The sequence below is a fragment of the Panthera pardus genome, unplaced genomic scaffold (assembly GCF_024362965.1).
Source record: "Panthera pardus isolate Hobbes unplaced genomic scaffold, ASM2436296v1 HiC_scaffold_11, whole genome shotgun sequence".
Classification (NCBI taxonomy): domain Eukaryota; kingdom Metazoa; phylum Chordata; class Mammalia; order Carnivora; family Felidae; genus Panthera; species Panthera pardus.
The window spans coordinates 102120574-102138537 of NW_026526666.1; the positions used below are offsets into that span (position 1 = coordinate 102120574).

Consider the following 17964-nt stretch of genomic DNA (forward strand, 5'->3'; position numbering starts at 1 on the left):
AGTCCTCTTCGTACACCTGGAAGAAGGACGTCAGTAACTATAGTTCAAACTCCTCCTGCACAGCTTGAGCCAAAAATACTAATTCTTGACCTGGAGCAAGTACCTCAAAAAGAAGAGACGAAGTTACACAGAAGAGCTGCAAACCAGCAAAGGAGCCATAAAACATATTCCATACATTCAATTTCACTTTCTGTCCATCCTAAGTGAGGATGCGAAGGAACTTCAGAGGTCATCACTAGGACAACCCTTTACCCAACACATGAATCATCTCAAAATTATCACCAACTAACTCAGTACACAAGACCCAAAGTCGAGGGAAAGCAGGACGGGAAGTGGGCCAGAACCAAGAGTGATGAAGAAGAATCTGGTAAGAAGAGAAGGCTGCAGAGGCCCAGGGAAGAGGCTTCTAGCACGTGGCATACAGACATGGCAGCAAGGACGGCAGCAAATACACCGCCAGCTGGAGTCCTTGGGTCCTACCTGCCAGGTTCCTGGCTCTAAGAGAGAGGAGCAGGAGCAGGGGTCACAGTGGGCTTATGCTAAAAGCCACGTAGGAAACCTAAGCCTTCAAGACCAGAGGACGAATATTACACTGTTTGGGTCAGATGACAAAACCACAGCAAATCTTCCCAATGTTTTGCCATCCGAGATCAAAACCCGTAACTCTTCATAAATCTGAAGTGGAACACAGTTCTGAAAGTGAGCAAATGTTCACAGAGACCCTCCACCACTCAATATTCCTTTCTTCGGTAGTATTTACAATTAGGTTCCTTCCTAGAAGTTACGTTTAAACAATTTTAAAATGCCTTAGTTCTTAGAGAAAATAACAAACATCATCGTCCAATGCTTCCAATAAGTCATCTTCCAATGCTTATTCACATCTACTTGCTCGTATTTTTGTTCACAGAGCACCCAGCTGGAGGGCAAAGCGAAGTGAGAGACCACACGCTTCTCTGGGGAACGAAAGGAACGCGAAGCTCTCGTTTCACTCAGGACGGGAGGAGACGGTGTCTCTGAGTTGCCAGGAGGTTTAAAAAGTCATCTCAGGAGCAACACTGGCTATCAATCAAAATGGCTGCAGTTCGAATCGTCTACTCTCATCATAAATTGTAGCTGCGCTAAAATGATTTCTAAATATAACACACTTTATCTCTAAATGTTTCTTGGCAATTAAATATCTAGAAAGTCAACACACCCCCGAGAAAGCAGAGAAAATGAACTTTTTTAAAGCTCACCATTCATCAACTACGGGAGGCTTGAAAGATGCCACACGCCGGAGGCTCAGCCTCAAACTCGGCCCTGCAGAGGAAAACTCCAAATAAGATTTCTTCCAGAACTGCTCTCACGCAGTACTAAATTACAAGCAGTGACCTCCCTGCAGTGACCTCCCTGCAGGAGAAACGGGTGTTCAGGGCTACAGAGAGGGCCCTGGAGGGGGCTGCGCCACCCAGCTGAGGGGCGGGGGGGGGGGGGGGGGGTGGGGAGGGAGGGACAGAAAACCTGCTCAGACACGGGCAGCAGCAAGTGGGGGGGCAGCACGCTCCTTACAGGACAGTTAACTACCACCTCCTGAAAACAGAAGTCTCAAGCAACAGTTATTGAAAATATTTCAAGGCCAACACAATGCCCCGCCCCCCCAAAAAAGAAAGAAATCCAAATGCGTTCCAAAGGCAATTTGTGTGGAACATAACCTAATAGCCAGGCCTCACCTCTCCAAATTTACAGGAGCTCCTCCACTTTAGTCAAACTGCAACCAAAATGCGACTTTATGACAAAGGAACTGCAGCAGAGGGCTCTGAACTTCACGGAGGAGCAAAGCCGTGGCGTCAATATGCGTGCAACACCGCTCAGTCGGCAAAATCATGAAGTCATCAAACGGACTGTTTTTAGGTTTCAATCTGTTTCGCCAGAAACCCTGTCCAAACGACACTGATGCAAATCAGCGTGAGCAACTAGAGCTCCATCGAAACAACCCCAGTATCTTATCTTTTGTTTTACCTTTTATCGCTGATTTATGGGCTGACTAATGGTAAACTGATTTGTGCCTGTGCCAGAAGTCAGTTCAGGAATACAGAAGGAGAAAAGAGAGATAGAAGAGCAAATTCATGAATGAAAGTGCTGACGTCATAGTTCAGCTCCCGGCAGAGCTCAGGGTAGTCGGTGAAGAAACAGTGTTGCTTTTGGGATGGTAAATCGCCAGCCATTTAGTAAAGGAGATAAAACAGAAAAAAGGCCCTGGCTCAGAACCGGGAGGGTGGAAAAAAAAAAAAGAGAAAGAGAAGAGGCTGGATTAACCTTTTCCTGAGACCAAAAATGAAAAATACACGATGCGTATGCCACCAACAAGCGTAACTCCTAAACCATGGAACTGTTTCATGGTACCGTTAAAAGCAGTATTTTTTAAAGATACAGTTAGTGCATCTCTAAATAAGTAGCATATAGTCCTATTCCCACCTTCAATCTTCCTCCTACCACATGCCATCACGTTCAAAAAAAGAGCACATAGTACAGTTTTAGTTCTTCCTGAAAACGACCTGGCACTGCCACACATACCCCACCTAATTTTAAGCAAGTCTGAATACAATGGGGTGGGACTCAAGGACCTCAGGCAAGCTACTGGAGTTTTTATGCGCAAGGGGAAAAAAATGCTTTTATCTAATGATGTAATATAAACTAATAAAAAAAGAGATTATAAAAATTTGATTTACTTAGAACTATTAAAAGCGGCTGGTGGTGTGGACTGTTCACATTTTTCATCTCTTGCCAGGGCTGAAAATACAACCCGCGATACAAACTTCTGTAAAGTTTAGACACAATTTCCTAAAATCCTTTCACGAAGGACACTTAAGGAACTGGTTCCTAGATGCCCAATGCTTCCCAGGAAATTTAAGATTATTGCATCCTTAGAAAATCAGCGACCCCCAGAATCCCTGGTAACCTTGCTCCAGAGCCCAACACAAGGACATCGTCTCTTCTTTACCATTCATACGGCTTAAATAGCCATTCACCCAAAGTGGGATTTTTTTTTTTTAATTTAAGCAATAAACAATTTTGCCAATAAACATTTTAAAAAGAAGATCTTATTAAGTTAAAATGCAAACATACCGGTTTTATCTGTAAATCTAAAACGTTCGAAGAGATCATCTCACATTTCCACCACAAATATCTTTGATAGAACATCACTACCCCCTTGTGGATTTGCAATAAAAAATCCTTATCTTTTATGTTCACTTTTTAAATATTTCATTCTGAACTTCCATTAAAGTTTACATTTTCTTCACTAAGAAGGGTTATTTTATTCCAATTACTTTTCAAAAAGAGAAGAAACACTTAACATTTTAAAATAATCAATCCCATAGGCTTCTTTATCTTCCAAGCATCTCCATGTTGGGGAGTGTCCTTTAGACAATAGCTATGTGAGCCACTTTCAACGTGGTAACCCCACCAGCATTCCATTCTTCCTCAGATTATCTGACTTTACACTCCCAATCACCACTTTAGATTAGCTTCAATAATAAATGGCTATTTTCTTCACTGTTGCATCTTTTTTCTACTTGATAATTTCACACTTCATACCAATCTCTTTTTATGGCTTCCAAATGGTTCGATGTCCAAGTGCCCCAGACAACCAATGGGGCACGTACACGTACATCCTCAGAAATAACTTTTCAGACAAGGATTAAAAACCAAATCTAAATTTCAAAAATATTAATTCTGGACCGTATTACTGTATCTTCAGAAATGCGTCCTGGCAATCTCAATCAAGCCCAATGAAGGAAAACAGATAACACCTGTTTTTCAAAACTAGAAAGAAAGGCTTTGTTTTTCTCTTTGTTTTTAGTTGCAGGACTACCTCTGGTTGTATCTGCGTATAATTCTAATAAAACACACAGATACATCTTGTTAAATGCATACTGTAAAAAAGATTAAATAAACTTAAACATCTGGTTTATCACGCGTTACAGACACCAGATTTAGCTTAAAGTATATAAATCACCTCCACAATAACGTACAGGCTACAGAGAGAAAGTCTGAGTCCTGACTAGTCGCACGGCCATTACTGGGAGCTGACTCCCCGTTTTCTCGCAGATGCTGAACATGAAAGTAGGAACACGGTAACTTACTATTCTTATGAGAAGCAAACCCCAGTTTTCACTCCAATGGTTAGATAGAAACGAAGGAGGAAAAACAACCCACTTTGCAAGTGTTTTTAAGAAACTCAATACACAATCTTACCTTGTGGTAACCTAGAAGGAGAAACGAAAAGACACGATGCGGGGTCCGCTAGATGACCGAATGCTATGTGTTCCAAAGGCTTTTCACATGTCCCCCCCAGTGAATACTGTACACATAAAAAGTATCAATTAAGCAACACGTGCGAACTGGTGACTGAACTGCAGAATAGGGACAGTCGGAGCCCGCCTTCGCGGTTCGCTTTTGGGGTTTTGTTATAATTGCTGTTTGGGGACTTTTTTTTTCTTTTCAGAGAAGGTAGGGGGAGATACTTCAGATGACATTAGAAGTGAAATTCGTGGTGAGAGTAATGCTACTCAATTAGTCTCCAAGCAGTAAGAAGTTTAAAACCATTAAGAACTCAGATCCAAACATCTCTTTCAAAGTATGCTACTCTGTCCCCTGGTAACTACAAGACCACACTGCACACAGCAGAGCGAGGAACACAGCCCCACTCCTGCGCATCCTCCCCCCAGCCTTTCTGCGAAGTCTCAGGCAGGGACACATTATGTGACTTGCAGGGCTTGGCTAAATCGGAAAAAAAATAAATAAAATGTGACTGCACTTTTCCAAAAAGGGGGAAAGGACTCGTGTATAAGAGAACATGCAACTCTACTGGAGCAAAATACTGGGGTGAATGTAGAAGAACTATTCAAAAAACACCTCCGGTCATTCCATCTTATGACACGTCCATCAGCTGAAAGTAAACAATCGTCTAAAAAAAAGAATTTTTTTTTTTTAAGTGGAAAGTAATGTGGCTGACACTTGGCTTCTCTTTGCAGTGGGGTACATAATATTTCTTTTTTAGTCCAGGGTAATGAGCTAAAAAACGCTCAGGAAGCATTACCAATCTTTACACAAGGAGGCCCATGACCTTCTACAAGCAATGGCGCTCAAAGCAGAAAGATGCAACGCAACCTGAGAAATACACAGCCAGCATACTGATGGGGGGAAAACAACACCACCTTTAACTCTGTCCCACCATATGAAAAATCAGGGACTGGTGTCCATTCTCAGTAGATACAGAAAAACACTCTCCTTACCAATACGGGACAAATATCACGGAATGGAAGACGAGCACGCGTCTGACAGAATGGCAACGCATCTTAATCACAGGAGAAGGGCACTACATCCGAGGACGGCACAAAATACGGGGATTGGATAGTGTCTGGTCAACCTGTATCCTGAACCTGATCTGGGGTGCAAAAAAGGAAAAGAAAACAGAAAAGAAGAAGAAAGAGAATGACAGATGACACACTGTACCCTGGGAAAGAGAGTGAATGACCACGCGGCCCGATTCGTGTTACGTGGCCAAGGAAGCAGAGCACAAGAACACTTCCGACTCTCACCCCTCAACACACCAAGGACCATAGCCAGCATGACAGTAACGTGAGAAGACCCCACCGCCTTGTGAAGGAAGGTCCCAAACGTAGTATACTTGTTGGCTCTGCCCAAAGAATGTTACCATTACCAAGCCAAAGAGACAGAAGGAAGCTGGCTAAACGCAGCAAAAACAAGCTTCCAAAATCCTACGTGAGGAGTCCCAGACGCCAGAAGGACACAGTGTTTCACCCGGGCTCGGTCTCCACTTACAAATACTACTACCACCCCAGCCTTGTGGCCTGAAGCCCGTTTTATCCCTCTGTCCCTCGGGAGACAGAAGGGATACTGCCTCTCGCTACAGGATGAGAGGAATGGTGGGCGCCCCCCTTAACTAAAAACCGAAAGGCTACAAATACAGCAGATCTGCAAATACCTCTTTATGACAATGACAAGGGCAATAAGGAAACTTCTTCACGTGGGAAGGAAAGGGAGGTAGGCCTTAGGTCATCTAGAACGTCAAAAACTGGCATGGTAAGTGATTCTAGAAGATACAGAACACTTTAGAAAATGATCTGTTATAATGGAAACACACATCACCTGTCACCTCAAAAATTCTTCAGTCACATATTCACGTGAATAAAGGACACTGCCAAACCACACACAACAACCCTAAACAAGAGTTCTTAAGAGTGAAATACCAGCAGAACTGGTTTCTACAGACATTGTAAAGGGGAAATCTGATTTAATATAGAATGGAAAAAAAGTGCACGTCAGGTTACTTCTTTGTTATTACTGTCATCATTCTGTATACCAAACCTACATCCAAAAACAATCAGAGACTACTATTTACGCAAAAGGGGCACCTGGGTGGCTCAGTCGGTTTAGGCATCACACTTCAGCTCAGGTCATGATCTCACAGCTTGTAGGTTCGAGCCCTGCATCCAGCTCTGTACTGACAGCTCAGAACCTGGAGCCTGCTTCGGATTCTGTGTCTCCCTCTCTCTCTGCCCCTCCCCCGCTCACGCTCTGTCTCTCTCTCTCTCTCTCTCTCTCAAAAATAAACATTAAAAAAAAATTTTTTTAAAGACAAGACACAAATAAAAGTACTATTCAAAAAAGTATAAAATATTCGAAGTCACGAAACAAACAAGGAAAGTCGCAAAACAAGCAAACCTGGTAATTTATACCAGGTATCTAGCCTAAGAATGGCCACCACGATTGAGCATTAAATTTACATAGAACACGTTCTGGCAGCAAAAGTGTAACAGCATCTCATACAGTTCTTACCATCTGAGGACATGAAGGATACCAGTCAGTCATAAGAGGAAATTAGTTTTCTGCCCCTTCTTTCCACAAAGGATGCATTTGATTTCCTGCACTATACAAGACCTAGTATGTTCTATACTATACTGGGTAGGCTGCTGTTCAAGTGTTAAACAAGCATTCCCACCAACCATGTATCTAAGTGACCAAAAAGTTACGCCTACCCATTTAAAAAGAAGACTGGCCTCACTTTTTTCCACACATACCCTGCACACAGTCTGAGGGAAAGCTGCCCTCCACCCTCTCCCACACCCCCACTCCTGCAGGGAGCGGGTAAGAGTTCTGGGGGATAGTACACTATTCAGAGTATATTTTTGTAAGACTACAATCCAAACAATGAAAACCCAGAAAAGAATTCCTTGAAAGAATATAGAAAAAGATAAACACAAGACTCATTGAAATGTCATTCATACTAAAAGGTCTCAAGCACAGTCACATAACCCACAGATCCCTGAAGCTCAGTGAATGTCTCCAGAATGCACGCACTCAGTGATGGGAACATGGATGCAAAAACAACTCCTCTGCAAAGGACAAATTCAAAGGTCCCACAAAGGAGGCAACAGACACAACCACGAGGGGAAAGAAAGAGAGCAGGAGAATCACCTTCTGTTGCTTTTTCCATAAGGAAATCAGGAAGAAGTACAACTGCACACGACGAGTATTTCCCGGAACCTAGGGAACCTAGGGAAATGGGAAATGAAGAATGGCCCGAAGCAATGAAGGAAGAGTTAAAAAAAAAAAAAAAAAAAAAGTTAACCTACAAAATGGGCTCCCTCAAAATCAGAAAAAAAGTCTAATCCCACCAGGCACATGGGCAAGACCCAGCATAAACAGAGAATTAAAATATCACCACCTGACACTAAAGAACTGGCTATTTTAGAGAAAAAGCCTAAAACTAACAAGATGGAAAAACACAGGTAAGCAGGACGTCTGAATACATCTCCAGGAACACACAAGAGCAACCCTACTCTTTTGGAAAGGAAAATCCGAACCAATCTGACCTTGAGCGGAGAATGCTATACACGCACCCGCACTCCAAATCCACCGAATGAGGAGATGGAGAAACCCGACATTTAACAGCAAGGTAAGTCTTCAGGAAGACAAGGGAAGAGATGTCCCATGAACCACCCAACCTTGTCCGAAGAGCTGGGGGGCAGGGCTGAGGGGGAGGACAGAGGGATGTTCTAACAAGAAGATGTGAGAAGGAAAAGTCCTTCAGGGAACCCATCTAGCCTGACTAGCTGCAAGAGAACACTGTCCGCTGGCAGAGTAAGGGAAAAGTGGATTCCCCATCATCTAAGGGGACGAGCGACACAGAGCACAACTGCATTTGAACTCAAAGAGCCCAACTTTACACACTAACCTCAAGTGTGCTCCTCCAACCCTTACCGTGTTCCTTCCACTGCCCGCAGTACGGAGCACCCCGATTAGCAGGAGACCTGGGAAGGCAGGTGGTAGGCAGGACAGGAAGGGACCCACCACTGGAAGTGAGATGGGAACGCTCACTCTCCTGGGCACACCCCAACATCTACAGCAGGCACTCAACTCTCGCTTTCCAAGGCTCGTTAATACCACACCCTAAAAATACACAATTCCATCAAGCTGAGTATAAATACAGACAGAATGACAACAGCATGAGAACTTCTTTAAAAAACTGGAAATGGAGGTAAAAAGTGCTACTTTGGGGCAGCGGGTATTGTGCCCACCGGGTAACTCCATGTGAGCTGAAGGGCAAAGTCTCGAAGCCAAAGCCTAGCGCTGGCCCAATCTTCCAGATCACCCTGCCTCCTTCCTCAGTAACCCGGGCAGGGAGAGTGTCCTTGCGAGAAAAACGCTTAAAGGTCCAAATGCTCAGAGTCTGACAGAGCTTGTTGGGGAGGATCAGGCTCCACACTAAGCCTGTCAAAAAGTGAGACTTTGCTGCTGAGTGACAGCAGCCAGCAGCCATTCCCAGCTCAGGGAGGGAAGGGACCGGGGGCCCCAGAGGCGGCTCCACCATCGCCCTGCCCCAGAGCCAAATGGGCAGACTGTGATACTCAGGACAAACATGGACAACAGTCCCTCCCACCCGATGATGAAGTGTCACGGGCCTTCCCAAAGGTACCTTTTCCTAATGGGCACAACCTCTCTCAATTATTTAAATGGCCAAAATAAAACAGCGACATATTTACGGCTGCTCATTCCTAGTTCTGTCACAGAAACACATATTCTCACCCCCTCCTCTCAATGCCCCAAATACACGAAATCTCTTTCCCCTACACAGCAGTGAAGAGATCAAGATGAGAACCTTTCACCCTACGAAGAATCAGGCAGAGGATACTACCCCTAAATGCAGAACGCCCAAGTTCTGGTGTGCACCAGCAAGCACTGTACACTTCATGCACTCGGGGACCTGGTGAACGCTCAGGATGCCATTCTGCTTACTCCATACAGTACAAATGACAGATGCAAGAGTGGTAAGAACTGGCCATTTATCAGTGAGTTTTCTGATTCTTCTAAGGTTAGAGAGTCACCGACAACAGTACCTTATGTCCCTATCTGTACACATCAAGGTCCCCACCTACACGCAGAACGCACAGCTAGCCATCTAACCCTTCCAACTTACCGCGTACACGTAGCAGATGTGACTTTGTCTGAATGCATACCTACACGTGTGTACGTACAAAAAATGCATGGCATCATGTTTTTCGCCAAAAGAGAACCAGAGCAGTAAAAAAATAGAAAGCATCCAAATTTCCCCTTCACCTGAAAGCTACAAGATCAAAAAAAAAAAAAAAAAAAGTTCAGATCCCATGAGAGACAACACGAGGCCAAAGGAAGGTTCTAGTACAACAAGAAGCACACTAGCAACCCTTCCCGAATGGCACGTGGGCGACATGAGTGTCTACACTCCCTTTTCTAGATGGGAAGGCATATGGCTTCTTCTTACCCAGCCAACATGAATACAATTTAAGAAAAATCAGAAAAAGTCAAGGTAACAGGCTCACTAAATATGGCTGACGGGGAAACCGAAGCCGCAAGGATATGGGCTCTCCTGAAAAAGAAATGGGAAGTTTATTTCCAGGGAAGGTTCAAAAACTCTTGAACGTAGAATGCACAGTCAGGTTCTTACTGCACAGAAGATAGTAATGGGACCGCCAAAAAACAAGGGCACGTGACCATGTTGCGGGTGGGGTGGTGTCAACTGGTGAACGCTGCCCCCGCCTAGGAGGCAAGAGTAAGCCGGAAGCAAAAACAGACCTGGTTCTGCTCAGACACAGAGGAGTAATCACCGTGACCCCTTCTTACTCAGGTACCAGGCACAATGGAAGCCCTGCCCTACATCTGATCCCGGGCCCCCACCAACACCCACACAAGAAACTCTGAGGAGAGAGAACACGCTAGGGGAGACAGCCAAATGGGGAAAGGAGCTCTGGAACGTCCAGTTTCTCCCCTAGGAAAAAGAGGGCAACTCAAAGGGTATTCAGGAAATGAGCTCACCCTAACCCAGGAAAGTGAGCAGAGAGTATGCATAATCTGTAAGAAGTATCTGCTTTCCTATTTAGAAATGACTTCAGAGCTTGCACAGGCCCCCACTACCCACTGGGTGAGGAGGGAAGAAGAACATGGGGAGCCCGAGTCCCCTTGTCCTGGCAAAAGGGTCACTAGACGGTGTGCAGAGGCCCCAAAAGCTTCCAGAGAAGATGAGAGGTTGAGACAGACCCCTCTGCCAAAGAAGGATCAGGGTCACAGAAGGTAAAGGGCAAGGGAGTATGGAGATCCTCACTTGCCATAGAAACGGAGACCCCACCCTCCTGGCTGCGAGGGGTGCAAGGGCAGGAGTAGGATGGGAACGACTGCTAGGGGCGGGGATGCTGCGCAGGCCCCCTTCCCACGAAGGGAAGGGGGAGGGGTCACACGAGGCCCTTCGGCCCGGGGACGCTCAGCAGGAGGGGGTCCCCCTGGCGGGGAGAAGCACGGGGACCCCCGCCGGCTCTGGGAGGCGCCCACGGGGCTCGAGGGTGATGCTGGACGGAGTCCGCCTGGCCCTGCCGCCCGAGAGCCAGGGGCGGCGGGGCTGAGCGCCGACCGTGCCCCCGACAGGGACCGGCCCGGGGCAGCGGGGCGCGGGGCCGGAGGGGGCCCGAGGCGGATAAACTTTCCGCCCCGCGGCCCCCACCGGGCCCGGCGCGGGGGGCGGGGGGCCGCGCCGCGGGCCCGGGAGCGGCGGGGATGCCCGGTCCGGGTGGGGGAGGCGCCGGCCCTCCCTCCGCCGGCTCCTCCTCCTCGCTGGGCCCGGCCCCCGCCCGCCGGCCCCCCGCCCCTCCGGCCCCAGCCCGCCCCCGGGTGGGGGTGTGCGGCGCCGCGCTCCGCCGCCCGGCGAGTCACCTCAGGACCCGGCCGCGCTCCGCCCCCCCACCCGCCGCCCCCTCCCCGGCCCGGGGCGCCCGCCCGCCCGCCGCCGCCGCGCCCCCGCGCTCCCGCCCGGCGCCGCCGATGCCCGGGATGTCCGGCGGGGCCGGGTCCCGCCGCCCGCCGCGCCGCCCCCGGCCCCTCACGCGCCGGCTCTTACCTTCCGGCTTGTTTTCGGCAGCCATTTCCCCTCCGCGCGCCACATCCTCCTCCTCCTCGCGACCGGGACCCCGAGCGCGCGCCTCGTACCGCCGCCGCCGCCGGCCCAGCCACCCCGCCGCCGCCGCGCACCCGCCCTGGCCCCGCCCCGCGGCCCACGCACTGCGCCCGTTGGGCCGCGCGGCTGCCACTCATAGTGCCCGCCACCAATCGCCCCGCACCAGGGGTCTCACTACTCTCCGGGAGGAGCGTCCTATCCGCCCGGCCCATTGGCTGGTCACCACCCAACGGAATGAAAGGATTGGTCAAGAATCAACGCCCCCTCCCCACCCACTCCCAGGAAAGCCCGCCTTCCGGACCTAAACAAAGCTTCCCAGTGGTCAGAGTCGGAAAGAACTGCCCAGTCAGGACCCGGCCGACACCGAATATTTCCTCGAGGCCGAGACGTGGCGCTTTGATTGGGCGTTACTACAGTGTTTCCCAGGCCGTCCAGACCAATCAAAGGGGGTTCCCGGAACTCGGGAGCGGCGAAGGGAAGCCCCGCCCCCGAGCGTGACCGTCAGGAGGAAGGCGCTCTCTCATTGGCGCGCTGGGGCTTTTCCCGCGTGCTCCCGGGGCTGAAGGACGTTCCCGGGGAAGCCGCTGCCGGCGCGTGGGGTCCCGGTGGCAGTGGAGGACGCGGCGGGATCTCCGGAATCCCGCGGCCTGCCGCTGCCGGGGGACACCGCGGCCCGGGGCCTCGGGGCCGGGGTCGGCCGGGCGCCGCGCTCCGGAGCCCGGTCGGCCCGGGAGCCCGGGCGTCGCTGCCGGCCGTGGGGGAGGGGCGCGCCTCCCGCCAAACCCCGCCCCTTCCCCTCCCCCCCCCCCGGCGCTCCGCCCCTCCCCCCCCCCCCCACGCCCGGGCGCCCGCGCAGCCGCGGCCCCTCGCGCGGGTGCCCGGTCCGCCCGTGCCCGCCGGTGCCCGCCTTCCGTTCCCCACCCCCGGTGCGCTCCGTTGTCCCCCTTTCTGGCGGCTTAAAATACTGAAACTTTATTTTGGTCACGTTGGCCATGTGACCCACAGAGCCGATGACTCATAACTGCCTGTCCCAGGATGAGGCCGCCGAAGGAAACCTTGGAGGAGCGCTACGCCGCGGCGCGCCCGCCCGGAGGGCGAGGCAGGCCAAGTTTCCTTCGGTCCTGGGTGTAGGGTCGTGGTTCTTCGCAGCGAATGTTCCAGCGCCCGCGCTGCGTGCGGGGTGGGAGGCCAGCCTGGAAACAGGTCAGGAGCACCCCGCGGGGGACACGCGCGCCGCCGCGGCCGCTCCGGAGGGCTGTGCGCACGCGGGGGACCGGCGCCACCGGGGGTGGCGGGGTCCGGAGTGCCCCCTCCCAGGGAAATCGGCACTGGCGCACGTGGGCAGGTGATACCGGAAACAAAGAAAGGGCTGAGCCCTCCAAGTTTAAGAGAAAAAGGAAGAAAAGTTGAATGGAAAGCAGAGCTCCAACCCCTCTGTGTGGATCTTGCGTGGCTTGCAGTGGGAACATTTCATTCCTCAGATGTTAGGTTTTTTTCCCCTTCCTACCGTTGAAGACGACTAGCAGAATCAGCGAAAGGTCCTCGTTCGAGAATTTTGACGTTCGGATTTGACTGCCAAAGTGAATTCTGTGCCAAGCCTAACATGCGTTCTTGTAGTGTTCACAAGTAAAAATTTAAGTTTGCCAGGAATAAAGATGTCCCAAAAGAATGCTTTGTATTAGACACTCGTTCTTCAACAAACCTTAATTTTATGAACCTCAAAAAAATGCAAAAATTTAACAACTAGGGTGCAATATTTTATCGATCGGCATTCTTAATAGTACCTATGTTGACGATTTGAGTAGTGAAACGTCCTTAAAAGTGCTGGTGGCATTGAAAATTAGTATAACCCTTTTGAAAAGCAATTTTACCGTACGTATTAAAAGCCATAAAAAACGTCTGCATCTGTTGACCCAGTAATCTTACTTCTGGGAATCTATTCTAAGGAAATAACACTAAATGCCAAAAAAGCTATATGTGTGAAGGTATTCTTCATAGGATCACTGTATTTATTACAACAAAAACTTGGAAGCATCCTAAACATGCTAATAATGTTGGGTATTTTGTAGTAAGTACATTGTTTTATATCCGCACAATGGAGCATTATGGTAGTCACAGACCTCAGAATAGCTTACCCATTGCTAGGTGAGGGGGAAACTGTTCATTTATCATATGATGTGTTTCTAGTTAAAAAAAAAAAAAAACAACTGGATTTTGTAAAAAGGTTAATACAAAATACACTAAAGAAATAACATTCAGGTGATGAGGAATGGGGTTGTTTTTTAATTGTCTCTGTTGTCTATAACATGGTCCTAACTATACAGCTTTTATAATTGAAACATGTATTGAAATTAAAACAGGATTTTATCCAGTGCCTAATGGAGGCCAGACACTGTTAGGTTCTGAGGATGTAAAGGTGAATAAAGTTGGGCGTCTCCCTCCACAGGTCTCACAGCCTAGCAGGGGCTAACAAACACAAACAACAGGTCACAAGTCAAGCTGCAGTGGGGACGACACGGAGGTCATGAATGTCACCAGAACTTGAAATAAGCAAGGCTGTCATAGCAGAAAGCACCTGTGGGGAAGCTTCTTAGACTCGGGCAGAAATGGCAGTTTTCAAACTGCAACCTGGAAACCTGGGGAAGTGAGGGGATCCTCGGGACTCTTTCTGTGGGTCGACAAGGTCAAAACTTTCTTCCTAACAATACTACGTCAGTCTCTTACACACGTACAGTGTTTTCCAGAAGTCACATAATACATGACGTCAAAACAGACTGAGGGCAGAAGCAGCTAGGAGAATCTAGTTGTCTCTTATTAAGTGACATATTAAAGAGATTTGCAGAACCATAAAACAATGCTGCTCTTATCACTAACTTTTTCATTTTGGAAAACTTAGTTACTAAAAAATATGTATGTTCACATGTAATGGTTTATTTTTTTTAACGAGCTCATAAATTTTTTTTAAATTGCTGTAGAGTATATACGTGATAAATAAACATATCACAAACAGAAAGCTCTTTGGGGTCCTTAATAATTTGTTTCAGAGTGTAAAGAGATCCGAGATCAATGGGTTTGAGAACGGCTGGCCCAGAGGATGAGATGTCGGGGGTAGGCTGTGGCTGGTTGGCTGTGCTGTTGTCTAGGTGACTTCAGGCTGCTGTAACAAGGGACCAGGAACAGTGGCTTGTAACAACTGAAATTGATTTCCCACAGATTAGAGGTCTGAGATCAGGGTGCCTCCTCCCACTGTGGAAACCAGAGAGGGGAAGCAAGTCCCCTCATGACTCTTAAAAGGGCACTAATGCTATCATGGGGCCCCACCTTCATAGCTTCATCCAATCCTCATCATCTCCCCAAAGCCCCACATCTTAATACCATCACATGACTGGCAGGCTCCAACATACAAACTGGGGGGTGGGGAGGGACAAAAATATTCAGTCCATAACAGCTGGTGTTTGTCTTTGCTTGAGAGGTTACCAAGAGGTGGGCATTTCCAGTCTGGGAAGTCATTTAGAAAGTGGCTAAATGAGCCCATTTATAAAGGAGAGGAGTCGGGAGAAATGCTGGACACCCTACCCTATGAATCCTTGCCCATTTTGGCCCCAATGTTCTTCAAGGAAAGAATTCTACTGTCCAGGAACAGATGAACATAGGTAAATAAGGGGAATATTAAATGATCGCTTTCTCATCTCAAAAAACATTCTAAAAGAGTGTTCTTTCCTGGTCAGCATAATTACAGTGATTGTGTATCGTGACAGGTGATGAAGATAAGAGTGCCAGGACTTGAACATAGTATTGGAAGTCCTAGCCTCAGGAATCAGACGACAAAAAGAAATAAAAGACATCCAAATTGGCAAGCAGGAAGTCAAACTTTCACTCTTTGCAGACAACATGATACTCTATATGGAAAACCCAAAAGAGTCCACCGAAAAGCTGCTAGAACAGATCCATAAATTCATCAAAGTCTCGGGATATAAAATCAATGCACAGAAATTGGTTGCATTTCTATACACCAATAATGAAGCAGCAGAAAGAGAAATCAAGGAATCGATCCCATTTACAATTGCACCAAAAACCATAAAATACCTAGGAATAAACCCAACCAAAGAGGAGGAAAATCTATACACTGAAAACTATAGAAAGCTTATGAAAGAAATTGAAGAAGACACTAAAAAATGGAAAAATATTCCATGCTCATGGATAGGAAGAACAAGTATTGTCAAAATGTCAACACGCCCAAAGCAATCTACATATTCAATGCAATCCCTATCAAAATAACACCAGGAGTCTCCATAGAGCCACAACAAACAATCCTAAAACTTGTATGGAACCAGAAAAGACCCCGAATAGCCAAAGAAATCTTGAAAAAGAAAACCAAAGCTGGAGGCATCACAATTCCAGACTTCAGGGTGTATTACAAAGTTGTAATCATCAAGACAGTATGGTACTGGCACAAAAACAGACACTTACATCAGTGGAATTGAATAGAGAACCCAGAAATGGACCCACAAACATATGGCCAACTAATCTTTAACAAAGCAGGAGAAGAATAGCCAATGAAATAAAGACAGTCTCCTCAGCAAATGGTGTTGGGAAACCTGGACAGAGACATGCAGAAGATTGAAACTGGACCACTTTCTTACACCATGCATAAAAATAAACTCAAAATGGATGAAACACCTAAACGTAAGACAGGAAGCCATCAAAATCCTAGAGGAGAAAGCAGGCAAAAACCTCTTTGACCTCGGCCACAGCAACTTCTTACTCAACACGTCTCCAGAGGCAAGGGAAACAAAAGCAAAAATGAACTACTGGGACCTCATCAAAATTAAAAGCTTCCACACGGTGAAGGAAACAATCAGCAAAACTAAAAGGCAACCAACAGAATGGGAGAAGATATTTTCAAAGGACATATCAGATAAAGGATTAGTATCCAAAATCTATAAAGAACTTATCAAACTCAACACCCAAAAAATCATACAGTGAAGAAATGGGCAAAAGGCATGAATAGACTCTTTTCCAAAGAAGACATTCAAATGGCTAACGGACACGTGAAAAGATGCTCAATATCACTCATCAACACAGAAAGGCAAATCAAAACCACAATGAGATACCACCTCACACCAGTCAGAATGGCTAAAATTAACAACTAAAGCAACAACAGATGTTGGCGAGGATGGGGAGAAAGAGGATCTCTTTTGCACCGCTGGTGGGAATGCAAACTGGTGCAGCCACTCTGGAAAACAGTATGGAGGTTCCTCAAAAAATTAAAAATAGAACTACCCTACGACCCAGCAATTGCACTACTGTTATTTATCTAAAGGATACAGGTGTGCTGTTTTGAAGGGTCACATGCACCCCAATGTTTATAGCAGCACTATCGACAATAGGCAATGTATGGAAAGAGCCCAAATGTCCATTGACAGATGAATGGGTAAAGCAGTTATGGTATGTATGTATATATGTGTATACACACATATATATATGTGTGTATATATATATATATATGTATATATATGTGTGTGTGTATATATATGTGTGTGTATATATATATGTGTGTGTGTGTGTATATATATATATATATACACACACACACAATGGAGTATTACTCAGCAATCAAAAAGAATGAAATCTTGCCATTTGCAACAATGTGGATAGAACTAGAATGTATTATGCTAAGAGTGGCAGGACTTGCTTCCTTAAACTGGAAGTTACTGGATTTGACACAGGAAAGCATATACTGAACCCACTTCAGAGGCTTAAAGACTCCTGCTCACTCTTTCCCAACCCAGGACAAGGAAGAGTTGAGTTGTTCTACCCATGACTCCTTAGCTTTGGAAGGGCTACATTGTTCAAAGTAGTACTGTCCTAAAGTTCTACTTCCAAAAAAGTTTCTCCCCTTGCTTTCTCTTTAATTATTCTTTTTTATTTCGAGATCACTACAGCTTTGCAAGCAGTTGTAAGAAAAAATACAAGAGATCCCGTACCCCCTTGCCTTTTTAAGACAAAACATAATGAAAACTTGTGAGCTTTAGCAGAACAAACCTTTCCCTAGATATCCCGTTTTTCCAATCCTGCAAACCCCCATCTTTCCTCCTTTCTACAACCTGCCTGCCTCCACGCACAGAATGTCAGCCGTTGTCATCTCGAAAAGTCTGCTCTCGGTGAGCAAAGTACAGGCTTGTCAGTCCACACATAATGAGCTCTTTAGGCCTAGTAGGGCTAAATTTCAGCTCATTTGAAATGTAATTTGAACATAAAAGTCCTGTTCTGTGGACAAAGAATCTGTTGAAATTTTGAACATTTTCTTTTTATTTCCTTTACCAAAGTGCAGCCAAGTCAGCAGGGACCGGATCTCTAAGGCTAAGGACCAACCACACCACTTCTGGTGGGTTTGTTTTCCTTTTAGTATTAGAACCCAGAATAGAACATTATCCTTGTGATAGTGGTTCCAAGAGATGTTATCTAAACGACAG

The 17964-nt window shown here is 47.0% G+C and overlaps 1 protein-coding gene across 8 annotated transcripts in view; it reads right to left on the reverse strand.

The window, feature by feature from the left end:
- The window catches only part of CAMTA1 (calmodulin binding transcription activator 1), an 851930-nt gene extending 840215 nt beyond the window's left edge, over positions 1–11715 (reverse strand). For all 8 annotated transcript variants that reach the window (XM_053899033.1, XM_053899032.1, XM_053899029.1 and 5 more), the window contains exon 1: positions 11432–11715. In XM_053899033.1, the coding sequence (XP_053755008.1) occupies positions 11432–11700 (269 nt within the window). In that variant the 5' untranslated portion in view covers positions 11701–11715. The remainder of the gene's footprint in view (positions 1–11431) is intronic.
- Positions 11716–17964: the final 6249 nt, after the last annotated feature.